Here is an 18,422-nt window from a genome sequence, read left to right as displayed (position 1 = left end):
TTTCATGTTCATGTGAGAATAATAACACTCAAGTCATATTGTGATCAGTGTTCGAAAAATCACCCTAGGCACTAGACGGTGGTTTACCGTCGCGATTTTGCCATAAGCATTAGGTGGGCTTATGTCGAGAATTGAATCTGAAAAAATTTTAGTTGCAAAGTCGGTGGCAGACTCGCTAAGAAGATGATGATTTGCCCTTGGTATGACTAAACCTAGACGATGTTGTTCCTCTCTCATACTTATCGTTTTGTATCTCTTTATCCTCTGTAAATGGACTCCACCATCTTCCTCTTTGCTAACCTTTTGTTTTGGGTATATTTTTGCTCACCACCCTATTGATTACCATTTGATGAGTTTGATTTAATTTATCAACTGCACAAATCTCGAAATTTAAACTAATCTAACAGTAATTAATAAGGTGATCAACATCTAACAATAATTAATAAAGTGGTAAGCAAGATGAAAACTAAAATGAAAGAACTCTCCTAAAGAGAGAATCTAAAATCAACAAATTCTGAGTGAATTTCTTGTAATTATTGAACGAAATCAAAATAAAAATGGCAAAATAGTGATGCCGCTCCACGTCTTCCCGGCTAGTTTCTCGAAAAGCGCCACGTCTCACAGTTCAAAATCCATTAAAAACCGTGACAATTGGAGCTAAATCCTTTGTGTTAGTTGTGAGCGTGGGCCAAAAGACAGGGAGAGAAGGAAGAGAGATGCATAAGGATTTTCGCAACCTCAAGGCTAAATGTAGGGCCGACTGCAGAATAATTTTCTTTGTTTCCTCTTCAGACGTCTAGTTTTTTTTTGTTTTTTTTTTTTTTTGGTCTTTAGTGATTAAACCTTGGTGTTAGTTTAGATATTGTTTGGGAACCAAAAATTTAGTTAACAATTTGGGGATTATAGCAGTATATATCCAAACAACTAAGGAATACAAAAACCAAAAATGAAAAGGACTGGGAACTACTTGATATTTGGATAATAAGGGCATTGACACCCTAATACAATAGTAAAAGTGCAAAACACTTCAGAACGTGGAGAATTTAATTGGGTCAGAAATTACAGTTACCCTTTTTGGTAACTAATTAGAATTATTATATAACAAGGTGCGCTGAGAGGGAAAACCATGCTTATCACTGAAACTTAAAAAAAGAACACAACCTTTTGGCCGAAGGACCAACATCGAAAGCCTTTGAAACCGTAACCAGCCCTTTGAAAACCAAACACTCCAAGAGCACTGGCACTTACATCATCATGCACTTATCGTCTTACAGAGCTTTTGAAGAGCTAAAGCTATTCCATTCAATCGATCGCACAATATATGTTCGACTGCTGGGTTTACGTTTTGATCCTAACCAATATAAGCTTGTCATAGCCTTTTGGTATTTTCTGGACACAGAAACTCACTACAATTTTATGGCGGGCACGTCAGATTTATATGACTCGGACCTGTATGCTTTAGCGTGCGAGTCGATCATGCACTTACACTATCTGCATTCAAATTAAGCTCCTCTGGCGTTGGAGGAAATTGATAGCCAGTTCCGAACATTTTGTCTTCTTCTTCTTACCAAAAATATTCCACTTGAGTTTGTGTTTGAGAACAAGAAGGCCAGGGAAGAGGTGAGGAGATTTATTGACAATGTCTTCGATAGAGCTTTTTGGGATATAATTATAGTCCCATCATATCCATATTTGGATCATATACCCAGTGCTTTCCAGCAAACCAATTTGTTGAATGGTCCAATAGTACAACAAGGGTTTCAGCATAATTATTCACTTAACCAGCAGGGTGATGATATTGTTGAGGCTCAACCTCGTCTATTGCCACCCCAAGAAGCATATGATGATGTGCATCAACCTAGTGTTGACAACAATGATAGAACTTTATTCTTGACTTTCTCAAAGGGTCATCCTGTTTCAAATGAAGAACTCAAAAGCTATTTAAACAGGTCGTCAAAGCTGTTTCAAAAGCTATTTAAGAAGAGGACTTTAGTCTAGTCTCTTTTTTTCATTGATTACTCAACTTTTATTGAATGGTTACACATTTTGCACCAAGGTTTTTTGTGATAGAAATTCAGCAACTGCCGAGATGTGCATGTAGTTAAGTTGGGGCAATATCGGTGCGGTAATTAGTAGCTGACTGTTGACCAGATGTTGAAATTTAACAGTTTGTACCATCTAAACCGACCATAATAACTTGTTGAATCAAAGATGGCACAGCATATGGTTAGTTGAGATGGTACAACATATGATCAGTTTTGTGTGTCAAGATATGTATGGCTTTACTATTGATTTATTATCATCATCTTCAATAATATTTAACTCATCATGTATATGCAGGAAATTTGGAGATAGTAGTCAATCTTTATGAAGAAGCCTGTTCATCCTAAAGAGCAATCACTCTTTGCTCAAGTTGTTGTTAAGTCTGCGTCAGACGCTACAAGAATTCTTGATAAACCGGACAACGAGGGTAAAGTCAAATTCTCAGTTAATGGGGAAGATTTAAGGCCAAGCGATATAAGTCATGTCAGAATAAGCAAAGGACGACGGAATCAGTCACAAGTACTCACAAGACTGGAAGGGCTTTAGCGGTCAAACCCAACAAAGCAACCCGGAACGGCTATAGACAAGATAAAGCAATTGGACTTGAGATTTTGTCCAGAACATAGAGAAACTTTTGGAGAGAAAAATAACTTTTTGGTTTTAGTCCGAAGAAAAATAGAAGTAATAGATGGCAGTTCTGCAATTGATCAAGTATCAACGGTCAAAATTAGTTTGTTGTATATATAGACTAGATGAAGTTTTTGGTTTAGACAAACAAAGGCAGGTTGGTTGTATGTCTTATTATTATTTATTTTCTTTTTGGTAAAATGTATACTATCAGATTTATATGTTATGTAACTTTTTTTAATACAACGATTTAGTTTATTGCATTTACGACACTCATTGTTTGTTTTCCAAATTATATAATATTTCATTAATTTAGAATCAAATTGTTTACATAAGCTTTCAACACCATAGCCAGCCACTCTTGACTCTTCCCATCTATGAAAGCCACCCACATTACTTATTCTAAAGTAGGGGGGAGGGCAGGCGCTATTCACCTTTGTTTTGATTTTGCTTTATTTACAACAATGCCAGCCGAATGTGGCTGGGTTGGGGGGTAATTCTCAAAAATTCAGAGGGTGATTTTGTCTTTTGAGGTCAATTCCTCCCCCCTCGATTTTGCTTTATTTACAACAAAACCGTGGGATATGGGGCTGGGTTGGAACGTAGTTATTAAAAGTTAGGAGGGTAAGTTTGTCCTGTGCATTTGAGACGGATTGGGGTGGGTTTGGGTTTGCTGTCATTCAGTGAGGGTTTCGGGGATGGGAGGCCATGCCTCCGATAGAGAGGGAGAGAGAGAGACAGAGCGAGAGAGAGGTGTGGGGATCTCAGCGCCATTGCTGCAGATCCTCGATTTCATGAGTGGGAGAGGGGGGACAGTCAGAGAAAAGTATGGGGGCCTGTAGTTAACGGGACACGAGTCTCAGGAGTAGAACCCAACCAGCTCTCATCTCTCACTCTTCCTCTCTCTCCTACGCGAGCCCTCTCATCTCTCACTCTTCCTGTTTCTGTCCTCCTCAAACCATAGCAGCCACAGCTCCATCTCTTCCGTTTCTCTCATCCTAGAACAGAAGAAATATGGAAAATCAGGGCTTTTTCATTTGCTTCCACAGATTTCTCGAGCTCCGGATCGCTAGCCTCCATATGAAGGTTCGTCTCTCTCTCTCTCTCTCACTTTTTAATCATATATATATATATATATATATAACCTAATATTATTAGGACAAATAGAACATTTCATCTGGAGAGATTTTTTTAATTGATTGTTGTAAAATTCGATTCTTGCTAAATGCTTTCTTTATTTTTTGCTGATTTGTGTGTGGATTTTTTGTTTGATTTCATTTTTGGTTGCAGGAAACGTTTATCTTCTAATTTTAGGGTTTTGTTTTGGGAGTTTGCAAACGCTTTCTGGGTCAGGTGTGTAACCTATCATTAACAATTTTTTTTTTTTTATAATTAAAATTGAAAGATTGCTGAGGAATGGATTTGCCTGCGGTTATATAACTTATCTTTAACCATTTTCCAATATTTTTTGTGTTTTAATTAGAATTCAAAGATTGTTGAGGAATGGATATGGCTACGGCTTAGTTGTGAATTAGTGGTGCAGCGGCAACTCCTAAGTTGCTATTTAGGTAAAATATCAGAGCTCCCCCAATTTGAATTTTCAATTCTGAATTTCAATTTCTAGGGTTCATTTCGATTTGGGTTTTTTTTGGAATCTGATCTTTCTTTGGTATTTTTGTTTATTCCGTCGTCAGTCATGGCCTCCTGAGATGAAAGAGCCATGGACGTGCATGGCTGCTACTGTGTTTGCTTAGTGTGAGAGGCTGATTTGCTTTTGGGTTTGTGTTTCTCTTGCTAATTTTGGATATGTTTGGATTATTTTTTTATTTTTTTTTTGGTTTTTGCTGGGGTTGTCATTCTTTTAAATTTTCTATGAAGAGTTGAATATTTGTGCCTGTCCAGGGTTTAGGTTTCGCTGAAATGTTCATATCTAGGATTAGATTTAGAAAAAAAATTGGGTTTTGAGCTGGGGCTTTTTTGCTTTTTGCTAATTCCATTGTTCCAATCTGCTTCTTACTTATGAAGATAATGTATTTTCCTGTATATTGTTTTCCCTTTTTTTCGTTGGTATTTTTGGTTATTTTCCTGTATGTTGCTTTCCTGTATATCAAATTTTATTTATTCATTTTTTATATGTTGTGAGCTGTTTTTTGATTCAATCCAGCATCATCCACTTTCACAAAATAGGTTGCTCATACTTCAGTGGACACAATTTTTTAAGGTTTTTCTTAAAGTCTTGGTGTCATGTTACATTTTGAGGAAAGCTTCCATCTCTACGTGAATCACTGGCAAATAGAAAAACAAACTGTCTTTTCAGCATTCAACGTTGTCATTTGCATCTTGACAAATTGTCTTCAGCTTTTCTGAGAACTTCAATAGCTGAATGCAATTAGATGTAGGTTGATTTTATTTGAATTTTGTTTCCTTTTAATAAAAATTGCAGAATTCTGGCCAAATAGCCCCTTTAGACAAGATAGTTGAATTGAAGGAGAAATATAAGTTTCATGTGTTATTGGATGAGAGTAACTCATTTGGTGTGCTTGGAAAATCTGGAAGAGGTAACTGAATACTGTAGGATTCCGGTATTTTTAGAAACCCGTCTTTTTTTGTATCTCTCAGAACTATTGATCCATTACCTGTTTGTGATTTCTGGTGGTGTGATTTTGCAGGTTGAAAAAATAGATATTATTACTGGTGCAATGGGACACGCATTAGCCACAGAAGGAGGATTTTGCACTGGAAGTGCTAGAGTCACCAATCACCAAGTATGTTTACCGAATACACACTATTAACCATTTATATGATGTCTCTGTTGATAGATGAAATTTTTAACAAGCAAATGACTTTCTTATCTTTCTATTTTAGTGAATGCTTAATTATGTGCTCACAATCACTTATGTGCATGCATATATTAAACAAAAAGCGTCAAAAGTTTCTAAATGATAAAATTTTGGGATATGGTATTTGGCAGCGATTGAGTAGCTCTGGGTACGTCTTTTCTGCTTCTTTGCCCCCATATTTTGCGAGTGCTGCCATTACTGCCATTGATATCCTCGAGGAAAACCCTGGTCTGATAACAAAGCTGAAGAAAAATATTGCCATATTATGGAAAGGTATGTTCTTGATCTCTTATTCACTTGCATGTAGTTTGATGTTCTTTATTCTGTATCTGGACAGTTGTCAGCGCCGTGGTGTGTACTCATCACTTGATCAATTTCCTTGGCATCCCCTTTGCTTTGTGAGATCACTTACTATCTGCCTTGCATTATGATGCTCTTGATTGAGAAATGTGACGTGATGTGATGTGGTGTGCAGGATTGTCAGCTATACAGGGCCTCTCATTCGCTAGCAGTCCAGAATCCTGAATTGTCTTCCTCAGACTACAGAAAGCAGATTCTGTGAATCCTTTTCTGTCCTTTTCTGCCTCTCTACTTTTAATTGTAATGGTTGTGGTTATGCAGTTGTTGAAAGAGCATTCCATCTTTGTGGTTGCCTCCAAAAAGTCATCGCTTGATAAATGTCATCTTCCATTAGGAATTAGATTGTTCGTCTCCGCTGGCCATATGTAATCCGATCTGTTCAAGGCAGCTGCATCCATGAAAGGTGTTGCAGAATTGGTGCTAGATTATATAACCAAGCAGATTGTCATTTTCTGAAGGCGGTATGTCTTTTTAACCAAGCAGAATTGGTGAAAAATTGAACCCAATAGAATATAGAAAATGAAGTGTTTAGAAAAGAATTTTTTTCAATTCAAGTTGTCTTTTTCTTTCTGTTTATTTAACTTCGGATTGGCTGCTTTATTTGTTTTTCTAGATTATATATTTTGATATTCTCTAAAAACTTATGTATCGTCTACCGTCACCTGCTTCTTCTCCTCAACTTGCTTCATTTTTAATTTTCAAACTTTATTTTTTAAATGTGAAAGCAATTGATTGCCTTCTTTTGGAAAAATGCTAATGGAAAACTTTTTCCCCGTTTCTAAGTGATTCTCATCTGTTTTTTTGCAGTTTTCTATAGAGGTTTAGTTGAACATGGAGACAATAACCGATTGCTTGAAGGCAGGAATGTCTGGTATTGCTCACCTGGTATGTTTAATTTTCATTGTTCATCTGTCTGATTACGCTTTTTATTTTTGCTATCTCCCTTCATCTATAAACCGTCTGAGACTTATGTATCTCCATTTTGGCGATACAATTTCTTCATTGTGGAGATAATACTGTGTGATTGTTTTGCTTCTGGTAAATCTTTTATCTATTTTCCGTCTGTTCCAATTTGAATTCCCTTTTTGGATTTTATATGCCGTTGATTTTACTAATTAAAGTATATAATTCCTTTGACACCCTCCGTGTATATATAGTGGCAATTTTACTTAAAATTGTCTTAAACCTAGACATGGATGATCATAACCTTGATGTACATGTGATTTGCAATTAGATGCGTTGTCTTCTATAGTTATTTGTTTGCCCTGAGGTTTTATACGATATACTTAGTTTCTTTTCTCTACTTCAGACCAAGCAGTGCAGTGCACGGTAGATATGACAGATTATATAGTGTGATGAATTGCTTGCTACTACAGATCTTTTTATCGACAGATATACATTGTATTAATCGTGAATTCCTTCGTGTGACAATAGTTGTGCTTTTGTGTCTGCATTATTTAATTTGGTTATGGTTTAATTTAATAAGATTATTATTAGAGGTTGAGCTCTCTTTAAGGTTTAATACATTTCATAAGTGGGTTAGGTTTTTCAACTTTAAAATTGTTTTGTTGTAAACATGCAGCGCCCATGCTCACAAAGTCCTAAACTAATTTTATTAAATTAAGGAGTTGGCAAACCACTTACAAAATTATGGACTCAAGGAATTAAAAAAACTGGTCCATTTCCTACTATCCTAACCCGTCTCCCCCAACCATTTTCTGCCATCCATTAGGTCCTTTAAATAATTAATGTCTTAAGTCTTGCATGACCAAACTTTCCACTTCCCATTTTGGGGAGAGAGAGAGAGAGAGAGAGGGAGAGAGAGAACCATATGGGGTATTCAGGATTTCAGGGAGAGGGGTAGGGGTCATGAGCAGAGGCTACTGAGGATGATGTGTGCCGGATTTTGTGATCATTTCCTAAGATAAGTTCATTTTTTAAATTGGATTCTTTAACGTTAGATTAGATTTTCAAATTTTTTAGTACATTAGGTCCGGTTTTGGCGGATTCATCTCTCTCTTTATTCCCTTATTTGTTTCATTTTCTCTAATTTTGGGGATTCCCTTTCTGTTCAGTATGTTCTTTGTTTTAAGGTCAGTTGGTTTTTTTTTTTTGGGCTTTTTTTGTGGGTTTTCAGTTCTTTAATTTGTTTAGTTGTTGTTAATTTTCCGTAATTGTTTCCCCTAATCTGGATTGTTAAGTTTTCAACGGTTTTTTTTCCCAAAATCCACATGAACAGAGCTTCGGTGCTAAAGGACACCTGGGTTTTATTTTGTGCTGGAGTATATAATGTATTTAGATTGGGAACACAATCTTTGTTGAATTCTTTTTTTCCACTTTTGCTTTTTTCCCCTTCAATCGTTTCAATTAATTGTTGTTTTAGTATAACTATTGCTCTCTAAGCTGCGAAATTAGGTGTAAGAAAATCTTTTGTATACTTATATGGAACTGTTGATTTCCATAGCAGCTAAGGATATGTATAATTGTATTCTGGCCTTTTGAGTCTGTTGGCTTTTCTGTTTTGATCAAAATTGTTGATTTCTTTTGTGGAATTGGGTTTTAGCCTCGAATTGGAGACATGGGTGCTTGAGAACGTTTAATTTTTACACGCATTGTAAAGTGTTTGTAATTGTAAACATGTTTGAATCTTATACTTTCTATTTTTTTCCTTTTTTTTGTTTGCTTTTTTTTTTTGTAGCAAAATGATGTAAACTCGCGATTTATGGTGGTTTTGAATGGGTGACTTGCTCTTATAAAGTTCTGGAACATAAACTGCTTTGGAGCCAGCAGCACTCAGTAGCCAGAACAACGGCCTTTCTCTCCCTTATCGGAAAAGAGGTGCTTTCAGGGTGAGCCGCAATGCTCTTAATTTTGAGTAATGAGTTTGTGTTACTGTGCAGATCTGCCCAACTTCCCATTTAGTTTCTTGGAATTGTTATTTTTATATTTCCAATTATATATTTTAGTGCTTTTATGTTTGTCGTTCCGTGCTGGCAATTTGGAAAGCTCTAGAAACAATATAATTCTTGGGCTAATGTGAAGATTTTGTGTTCAAAACTTTGATTCTGTTTTTCTATTTGCACTTAGAAAAACAAAGGATTGTGGTTAATTATTGTGCTGTGAAGCTTCTATGTTTTCTTTTTATGCCCAAGATTGACCTCTGCTGTTGAAAAGTACTTCCAACTCTCTCTTTCTATAAAAAATATGATCCAGTGTGAAGTTTGGTTGTTTCTCTCTCCAGAAACTTATATTCCATATTGCACCCATCAATTGTAATCATCCTTGATGTTGATGGTTTTGTTCATTTATTTTGTTTCAGAAATAAATGCCTAAAATTTTGATCTCTGTATTTCAAAAATAAATGCCTGATGTTTTGATCTTTGTGTTTCTCTCTCTAGATTAAGCGTAATCATTCTTATTCTTACTAATGTAGAAGTGGGTTGAGTTCTAATCTTTGCTTTCTATTTTACTGAAATTATTTTCTGATTTCTGCTATTAATTGCTGCTGAAATGTGACTTTTGTTATTACTTTTTTATCCTTCATATTTATACCGCTTTTGGATTCCATTCGAATTAAATAATGAAGTTAATCTTGATATGAATTCTCTCGCAACAATAGGAGAAGATATTGTAGCAAATAATCAATATTGAATTGAACTTGGACTGAGAGATCTAAGGATATGGGAAAACTAACTAACCATACCAAACAGCATAAAAAGAGAGACAAATTTCAAACCAGAGAGCGTACCTGAACAAGCCATATGTTTCAGATTGATGTCTGTTGAGTAGTAGAACGATGATTTAAGAACTCCCAGGAGTACACGTATAAACGATCGAGCAAATTTATCAAACTCCATGAGGGACAAAAATAGTGTCATTTTAATTCTTAAAAAGAAGGTTGGCATTGGATTGGTAAGCATGTTTACTAATTAAGATACAGATTGAAAACCAACCAGCAAAGATTATGGTAATTCACTAATTTGAACATAAACCAACTTTGAGATTGTCATTAACCTGTTCATTTTATTTTTCTGGATAAGAAACAAACTGTCATTGAATGAGATCTTTGCTTCTGTAGTTTTTACTTGCTATATATACTGGGTCATAGTGGATAGCTGGGATAACCTCACAATAAGTTTGTATTCTTCTTCTATATAATCAATTCTATAGCTGTTGTTTTTCGTGATCCATATTTGCATTCTACATGTTATCTTTGTGACTGACTTATCAAGTCACTAAGCAGCAAGCGGATGTGCTGTTTTTTATTTTAGTCAAAGGGAACAAACTAATGGTCTAAGAGATTGCCTAAATGGATCCTAGAATAGTCAAAAATGCATAAAAGTTTGAAATAAATTGAGATCCAATATTATGAGTTGATTATCGGTACCATACATAAAACAAAGGAGTTCTTCTTGATTCAAGGGTGAACCATTTCATGAAATTATGATATTCTAAACAGTGAATTTGTGTTTTCAGGTAAACAAGAAGCTAAAGCATAATCAAAGGATTTGTCGACCTATTGTGGAAGGTGAGATGCCAATTTTGTTTCCCAATACTTGATCTTTTATGGAAATTGTAATATTATATATTTTGAAACTCTAAACTGATTGTCCTTCACATGTTTTATGTAAATAGTTACACATCTATGCACAAATACTCACAATCAGTTCATCCAAATCTTGGTTATTTAAATTCTTAAGAGATGCCTTTGTTGATTTGTGATTTTGTTGGATTTATTCTTGTAAAATGTGTTTATTTGCATTGGTGCATTTAAGGGTGTGATTTCATTCTTGCCGCCTTTTTAGTTCATCTTTCTGTGCAAATTATTTATGTCGGTTGTCGATTATAGTTTGAAAGCGTAGGCCTCCCCGAAATTACTTAATTTAACAAAATTCAAATAAAAAATTTAAAAAATTGCAGGGTCAAAAAATTGCATCATTACAAAGCGTAGGCATGGGACTTACAAATGACTCCTTTCAAGTGGTCTGGGCATTACATAGAGAAAGGCAGCTAAAGCTTGCATGGGTTATCACTGGTGTCCTCGAAGCATGCCATTCTTTGGGTGTCATGCATTGGGACTTAAAGCCAGAGAATTTTCTATTTGTCAACCAGAAAGAGGATGCACCACTTAAGACAATAGATTTTGGGCTCTCTGTGTTCTTTAGACCAGGTATAATATCACATTTATGGATTAGATTTGTATCTGGAGCCCATATGGAGCTAATTAGGTGCAAAGATTATTGACCCTAAATTGTCATAAACCTATGAAATAAGATATATGCTTTCGATTCATTCTTGAGCTGGTATTTAATTGGTTTTTGGTAGAATTCTCTTACTATTTCTTCCCATGCCGTTAGTTTACTTTGATGAGTGTAGGGTTTTTTATTTTATACTTCTAGATTAAAATGGTACGATTCTGCTTGATGATCGTGGAAGCCAGCGATTCTGCTTCTACAAAAAATGCACCGATGTCGTTCCAGATCACTACTCCAAACCTCCCGCAAACTCCAAAGCAGGTTTATGATTTTTATTTTTTTTTAATATTTCATTTCCTCCTTTTTTTAATTTTTGAATTACAAGAAAAGTTTGAATTTGAGGTTCGGATTTGAAGATTACTGCTGCTTATAGTTTTTATTTGGTATTTCATTGTTTAGCTTACGATTGTCATCAGTTTTCTTAGATTGATGGAATGTTTTTATAAGATATTGCTTTTAAAAGGTTATTATGTTATATATAAATATACTTTATACTGTAATGAAATTTTATATGAATAATATTTCAATCAGAGAGATACACGAAGATAAAGACAGGTTGAGCAATAAAAGCTATAAGCCACAAGCGATCAAGTAGTGTATTTTGTGTTTCCCTTCCTCCATTGGTATGGGTATGCTCTCTGTCTCAGTGTTGTGGGGTGAAAAGTTATTTGAAAATAATGGAAAGAACATTTTCTGCATCGTGATTCTTTAATTGTATGATAATGTTTCCAATGTTTTAGATTACATTGATCTGTTTTATTTTAAAGTATATATGAAGATTAGTTTATAGGTGTATGCACTTAAATTGGATATAAGGTATTTTTCAGATTATTTGACATACAATTGCATATAATCTCAATTTTTCTCATGCAATTTTTGTCTGAGCTTCGGAATCGTTGAATAGGATAATTCATACTTGGATAGCTACATCAGCACAATTGGAGTTGAATTTGTAAGCATTTTGTCAGTTTTACACTACTGATTCCTTTGATTCAACTCTCATCTTACCAACATCTTTCACTCATCTATCCCTTTTGTTTGTTCCTGATTATGATGAATTTTTTTGCAGATTAAATGTCTTATTCATGTGGTTAAGGCTGGTGCATTCAAGTCCCGCAGCAACGCGCGGGCATTTTTGCTAGTGTGAAACAAAATACGTCACTAGATGTGCTGCCCTATTATATTCTGGAAGAGAAAAATAAAATCTTTTGACCTCAGTTGTTTTTAAAAAATTCTAGCTTAAATATTAAACTCTTTGGTTCAAATTATGTTTATTACTGTCTTAATACTAGTAAAATATGGGACATATCAGACGACTTATAACCAAGATAAAGTTTCTTTACTCACCAACGAACACTAATCACTTATCACTAGCTATTAGGGTCAAGACTACCATTTGCACCCTTTACATTTTGATACTTGTACAACTTAGCACACACCAAATAATTAAGTGGGGTTGGCAACGCCACTGTTCTCGGTTTGAGCCAAGTCTTATGACCCAGATAATTTCTTTAATCACCAACAAACACTAATCACTTATCACTAGCTATCTGGGTCAGGACTACCTTCTGCACCCTTTACATTTTGATACTTGTACAACTTAGTACACACCAAATAATAGCCAAAGTTTATCACCCCCAGCACAGCTAGCATCCAATAAACATTGTCCAGCTTCCCATTGTTTAGATTGTTTGGTAACCATCCAGTAACCCTTTGGACCACATTAACCACACCTGTGCTTACATAATATGCAATCCCAATAATCAATGAGATCATGGCCGTCGATGTGCTTCGCAGCGACATGGGAAATTCTTGATAATACAATGCAACTTGTCCTGGAAAATGAAATGCTTCTCCAATGCCTACCAAAACTAACTGTGGGAAAAGCCAAAAGATCGACATTGGAACAATAGTACCGGGCTGGTCTTGGAGGTGGTGTTCTTGCACTATTTTGAGCCTTTTGGACTCCATCACTGCTGAAACAGCCATGCTGAGAATGGTTAAGATGTGTCCTACTCCTACACGCTGGAGGGGCGATAGAGACTGACCAGTGAACTTCTGCCACATGGGGCATAAGAACCTATCAATTAGGGTTAGAAAAATGGATGTGGAGAATAAAACAACGACTATAACAGAACTAGATGGCAATGTAAAATGGGGGCCAATGTGACGGTCCATGGTTAGAGCCTGCAGGACTGACATGCTGGATTGGATTGCTATTGGGGTAGCTAAGAATAAAGCTGTAGACCATAGTGGAAAAATTCTTATAACGGTCTTGAAATCTTCCACCTGTTGCGTTGTGCATAAGCTCCATGGTTTCGCAATTGAGCCATCTGATTTCATGTCTCCTTCAATTTTCTGTGCTGCACGGTTAAGGAATCTGCATGCAAATAGTAAGTCTTTTAATGTCGTTTAAATAGAACTCAACTTTACTTTATTTTATTTTATTTTATTTTTTGTACTATAGCGATGGTGAGGGAGAGGGTGGTACTAGGAACATCAAGTTCATTGGTAAATGGTTTTAGCCAACTCAGCTAGTCGCTTCCAGAATTCAATTTTACTTCGGTAAGCAAGCAAAGAGCAGAAAAAATAATTACCAAATTGAACCAAAAATAGGTTGAAAAGAATGTCAAATTTCATAAAATTTGATCGAACATTCTAACCTCTAATGAAACTGGAAGTGGGTAGAGAGACTCATTATCACATATACTAAGTTAGGCTCTTTCATCTCCTATAGTGTGACACAATAATCTCAACACACCTTTCACATGTAAGTCTTCTATGCCTAACATGTGTCCGTTTGGTCTCACACATGGATAACTTGACTCTATGACCGAGATTGAATTTGAACATATAATTAGAAAGCAATAGATATCGGTGGTAAAAACCATCATATTATATTTAACCTGTATTTCAATGAAATCTCTACTATTGTACCATATTGACAAAGGCGAAGTTTTTCTTTTTTCTGTTTGAGGAACGAAAAACTAAATTTAAAGAAAGATCAACAAACTAAAAATAATATTAAAATACATATGATAAGAAATGCACTTTTGTTATACTAATCTACTATATTGATTATATTGATTCTTGTGCAGGAGAGGTTCTTGGTTAGGAAACCAAATTGGGGTTGGTGTGAGGGAGAGGGTGGGACTAAATTGGGATAAGATTAGCATGACAAATTAGGATGGTTGAGGTATGTGGTGTTGTGTTTGGGTGCACAAGGATACGTGGTTCGATTGTCGGATCCCAAACTTTCTCCTTGCCTAGAGGTAAATGCTCATAAGTAATTGCTTGACAAGAAAACACTATCTAGCATATATAATTTGATTTTGAAATTGTGCATATTTCTCTCTATCTCTAAATTGCGTATATATTAACCTATACTGTTTGTACCTGAAACTCTTGCTAAGTGTTGCTGCAGCCACCTTGTTTGTCACTCCGTCATGTGTCACTCCATCATGTCCATAATAATAATCCTTTCTTTCAGATGATAGCTGGAGACTAGTTTTCCGAACAGAGGCAACAATAACACGACCTAAACCAACAAATGGACTCCCGTGTGGCTTATCAAATTTATAGAAACGGTTTCCAGAGAAGAAAATGGCCATTCCGATTAGGTTGGCGATGACACAAAGGCCAAACCCCCATTTAAAACCGACGTTGTCTTCAATGTAGACAATGACTGTTAGGGCTACCACTGTAATAGAGTATAGAGTGAAGAAGAACCAGTTGAAGAAACTTGCTTGATGCTTAGGCTTATCAAATTGATTGGCTCCCAGTGTTGCCAAGGTATAGCGGGTACCTCCCAAGCCAAGAGATGCGACAGTTATGCCGGTGTACAAGACTGCATACTGTAATGCCGAGGTCGGTTGAGGCTTCAACGAATTCAGCGTTGCGGTTAAAACTAAGAGAACGATGCCCTGCAACGAATTTATCAATTATTTAGAATGCTACCCTAGATCATATATGTATGGGAGATTATCTAGTAAACATTCGTATATGATATATCAGCTTGCATGATATATTGTTGGCTTGCGAATTTAATACTGAAACGACAGTTACACATAATCAGTGGATGAACAATCTTCATGATCTCAGATCAAATTGACAAGAAATTGTATTATCCATAACCACATAAATCATCTATGTTTTAAATAGGGTGAAAGCATGTACTAAAGAAATTGACATCTTATTACCAGCAAGGAAATGCATGAGGATATTGAGATAACGGAGAATGAGCCAAAGAAAGAGTCAGCTATGATTGCTCCAATGATTGGGAAAAAACTGAAAGAACCGTTAACCACGTTTGCGATCTGGGCTGCATCAATGCTGTTTATATTGAACTCTTTAATTAGAAACACAATCAAATTTGAGATCCATCCCCCAGCTGCAAGTGTCAAGCCTCCCAAAGCCCCTGCTCAATAAACCAACTATTTGAGACTGCTTTATGTAGGGAGTAATTACTCGTAAGTGTTTTTTCTAGAAACACTTTTTTTAGAAAAAAGTTGAAATTTTAATTAAAATTTCAATTGTCACTTGTAAGTGTTATCTGAAGAAACATCTAGCAAGTATTCTCTATAAAACGTGTCTCAAAATTTCTATCAAACACTGTTAAAAGCGTTTATCACTATTTTACAAAAGTAGTCGCAAAGAAGCCCATAAATATATGACCTGTCTTATTTCTGTGTCCATTCTCATCCTGCACGTAAAGAATGAGACACATGTAGGCAATGCAATTGAAAATCGACCATACAGATTAATTGATTAGTTAGGATATGTGTGTGTTGTGTGTGTGTGTGTGTGTGTGTGTGTGTGTGAGAGAGAGAGAGAGAGAGAGAGAGAGAGAGAGAGAGACCAATGATGAACGGGAAAGTGACCCAACCACCGCGTCTTTTACCAGAATCTGATGGGATATGTGCATCAGTGTGGGAGAGGGACTCATCCATGGTGGAGGGTCAAGTACTAATTAAGCTAGCTCAAAGTGTGATATTCAACATGAACTCACTGCATCGGTTTATATAATCCTTCAATTCTTTTTTTTTTTGGTCGAAATATAATCCTTCAATTCTACGCGACCACAAACCACGTGCGTCTGCCATCCTCCATTAGTGAAGAAATTTAAATTATTATTTTTGTATGTGAACATATACTCTCATACATGTTATCATACTTTTTTCATTGATTAAGAACTTCATCACTTGACAATTTTTTTTCCCGTTAATATGTCACAAACAATTCAATATTATCCATGTCTTCATCCATTTTCCCCCTTAAACTTTAGATGCTTCTTATGAAAATGAAAACAATGTGCTCGTGGAAGGGACTTGTACAAAATATTGAGTAAATATTATAAGCATCAAAACAGACTCTAGATTCCCGAAAGTGGTGAGTAACCATGGCTTTCCACCAGTTGTCCTTATTAAAAAAAAAAATCTAGATTTTTAGACACCAACTGATGTGGCGAATGAATTTATTTGTTCATATTTGGACCTTGCTTTTCATCTTATTTACTTTTACGTAATAATTAAAACACTCTCACGTCATTTTGTCCAAAACTTGAAAAGCATGCATTTGTGTGACATCCCACATCGCCCAAGGGAGTGATCCTTAAATGTATATTCCCATCCCTACCTAGCACGAGGCCTTTTGGGAGCTCACTGGCTTCGGGTTCCGTTGGAACTCCAAAGTTAAGCGAGGAGGCCGAAGCACTCCCAAGATGGGTGACCCACTGGGAAGTTGCTTGTGAGTTCCCATAAACAAAACCGTGAGGGCTTGGTCGGGGCCCAAAGCGAACAATATCGTGCTACGGTGGTGGAGCGGGCTCGGGAAATGGTCCGCCCCAGGCCGGGATGTGACAATTTGGTATCAGAGCCTAACTCTGGTCGTGGTGTGCCGACGAGGACGTCGGGCCCCTAAGGGGGGTGGATGACATCCCACATCGCCCAAGGGAGTGATCCTTAAATGTATATTCACATCCCTATCTAGCACGATGCATTTTGGGAGCTCACTGGCTTCGGGTTCCGTTGGAACTCCGAAGTTAAGCGAGAAGGAGGCCGAAGCACTCCCAAGATGGGTGACCCACTGGGAAGTTGCGTGTGAATTCCCATAAACAAAACCGTGAGGGCGTGGTTTGGGCCCAAAGCAGACAATATCGTGCTACGGTGGTGGAGCGGGCCCGAAAAGTGGTCCGCCCCGGGCCGGGATGTGACAATTTGCTTCTTGTAGCATTTTTATGTGAAATATTTGCATGCTAATTTACCACTACTTTCAGCTTAAAGTATTTACTACTGTATAACACTAGCAATATAATTTCTAGCCAAATGGATGAAAGGAATTTTCAAACACATGTTCTAAAGGTTTAAATGAATTCTAAAACTTGGTCATTAGATAAGCTGATAAGCCTATTTTATGAATCAATATCAAATACAACATTAGAAATTATTGGCGGATTCAAGATTTTGTTTGTGTACATAAAAAAAATATAATGTAGATAAGTTTGCAAGCTCCACTAATAAGAAATAGAGGGAAGAAAAACTCAACATCTCTTTTACTTAAATCTTTTTTATTTGTAAAGCGTATAATTCATTTCATTCTAAGTTGGTTTCAAATCTACGTTAGGAAGAGTACGTGACAAAACATTGCTCAGTAGAGGCCATCATCCCCACCGACAAAAAGTTGCTCAGTAGGTCCCTTCAGTGGAGCCGTCATTGTTAATAGAAATTATAAAGAACAAACTTAAAAAGATGTTTCAAGTCAAAATTTGTCGACTACTATTGATTTAGTAATGTTTTTTTTTTATCGTGCTAGAGAAGTCTAAAGTTCGAACATCTCTTGTCATTGATTAAAAACACACCAATTGATTGTTAAACTTAGTTTAAAGCTACATACCATGCATGAAGAATATTGCCCGCGAAAGAAGGTGGCAATATTCCTTGATATACTAAGATGAAGTCTTAAACATGTATTGCAATTTGCAAATAATTAAAGGATGCCATGCCTAACATACCGGAAATATTATTTATTTCATGGAAAGATAGAGACTCAAAGAGTCCTCAGACATTAGTCCCACCTCGTCATTGTGTTTAGAAAATGATTAAGCATGTTTTGCAAGACAGGGATTCAATGAGGGAGTATTATAATTTGAAGGGTATTTTAAAGTTTGTTTTAAAATTAACTGGTAAGATGAGAAGTGCGCCAACTCTTTTAATTTAAGCTCACAGTCAACAGGATTATTTCTTTTATTTAACCCAACATTTATGTTGTTTCGATTTAACCAATATGATGAGTTGTGGCC

The 18,422-nt window shown here is 36.1% G+C and overlaps 2 protein-coding genes across 21 annotated transcripts; one reads left to right on the top strand and one right to left on the bottom strand.

Annotated features, from left to right (window-relative positions):
* Positions 1-3,062: 3,062 nt before the first annotated feature.
* On the top strand, positions 3,063-12,390 carry LOC103427178 (long chain base biosynthesis protein 1-like). 20 transcript variants are annotated; one of them, XM_070818922.1, is made up of 16 exons: positions 3,063-3,756; positions 3,961-4,023; positions 4,154-4,238; positions 4,365-4,448; positions 5,114-5,228; positions 5,340-5,435; positions 5,642-5,783; positions 5,986-6,110; positions 6,205-6,331; positions 6,678-6,755; positions 8,569-8,719; positions 10,347-10,398; positions 10,791-11,040; positions 11,270-11,386; positions 11,657-12,077; positions 12,195-12,390. In XM_070818922.1, exons 5-8 carry the CDS (start codon positions 5,175-5,177, stop codon positions 6,033-6,035), a joined length of 342 nt encoding a protein of 113 aa, XP_070675023.1. In that variant the 5' UTR covers positions 3,063-3,756; positions 3,961-4,023; positions 4,154-4,238; positions 4,365-4,448; positions 5,114-5,174; the 3' UTR covers positions 6,036-6,110; positions 6,205-6,331; positions 6,678-6,755; positions 8,569-8,719; positions 10,347-10,398; positions 10,791-11,040; positions 11,270-11,386; positions 11,657-12,077; positions 12,195-12,390. The 20 variants fall into 20 exon arrangements, with proteins under 20 accessions (XP_070675023.1, XP_070675027.1, XP_070675034.1 ...); XM_070818926.1 differs by lacking the exon at positions 4,365-4,448 and having other exon boundaries at positions 8,569-8,708; XM_070818933.1 differs by lacking the exons at positions 4,365-4,448; positions 10,791-11,040 and having other exon boundaries at positions 11,657-11,748; positions 12,030-12,077.
* Positions 12,391-12,442: 52 nt separating this feature from the next.
* Positions 12,443-16,095, bottom strand: LOC103427181 (protein NRT1/ PTR FAMILY 2.7-like). The gene is made up of 4 exons (XM_070818911.1): positions 15,984-16,095; positions 15,325-15,542; positions 14,522-15,048; positions 12,443-13,505 (listed from the first exon to the last, which is right to left on the bottom strand). Exons 1-4 carry the CDS (start codon positions 16,072-16,074, stop codon positions 12,668-12,670), a joined length of 1,674 nt encoding a protein of 557 aa, XP_070675012.1. The 5' UTR covers positions 16,075-16,095; the 3' UTR covers positions 12,443-12,667.
* Between the last annotated feature and the right edge of the window lie 2,327 nt (positions 16,096-18,422).

The sequence above is a fragment of the Malus domestica genome, chromosome 03, assembly GCF_042453785.1.
Source record: "Malus domestica chromosome 03, GDT2T_hap1".
Taxonomy (NCBI): domain Eukaryota; kingdom Viridiplantae; phylum Streptophyta; class Magnoliopsida; order Rosales; family Rosaceae; genus Malus; species Malus domestica.
Note: the sequence above shows the minus strand (reverse complement) of the source record. Positions and strands in the feature narration are given on the sequence as shown.

What these genes read in the sequence shown, in the direction of transcription:
- LOC103427178 (XM_070818913.1), top strand. Translation starts at nt 5,175, where the DNA reads ATGTGTTATTGGATGAGAGTAACTCATTTGGTGTGCTTGGAAAATCTG. An exon ending in CTGAATACTGTAGGATTCCG is followed by an intron (nt 5,253 to 5,339) that starts GTATTTTTAGAA and finishes GTGATTTTGCAG; the next exon opens with GTTGAAAAAATAGATATTAT. An exon ending in TATTGCCATATTATGGAAAG is followed by an intron (nt 5,784 to 5,985) that starts GTATGTTCTTGA and finishes TGTGGTGTGCAG; the next exon opens with GATTGTCAGCTATACAGGGC.
- LOC103427181 (XM_070818911.1), bottom strand. Translation starts at nt 16,074, where the DNA reads ATGGATGAGTCCCTCTCCCACACTGATGCACATATCCCATCAGATTCT. An exon ending in CACTTTCCCGTTCATCATTG is followed by an intron (nt 15,543 to 15,983) that starts GTCTCTCTCTCT and finishes TTTATTGAGCAG; the next exon opens with GGGCTTTGGGAGGCTTGACA. An exon ending in ACACTTAGCAAGAGTTTCAG is followed by an intron (nt 13,506 to 14,521) that starts GTACAAACAGTA and finishes ATTTGCATGCAG; the next exon opens with ATTCCTTAACCGTGCAGCAC.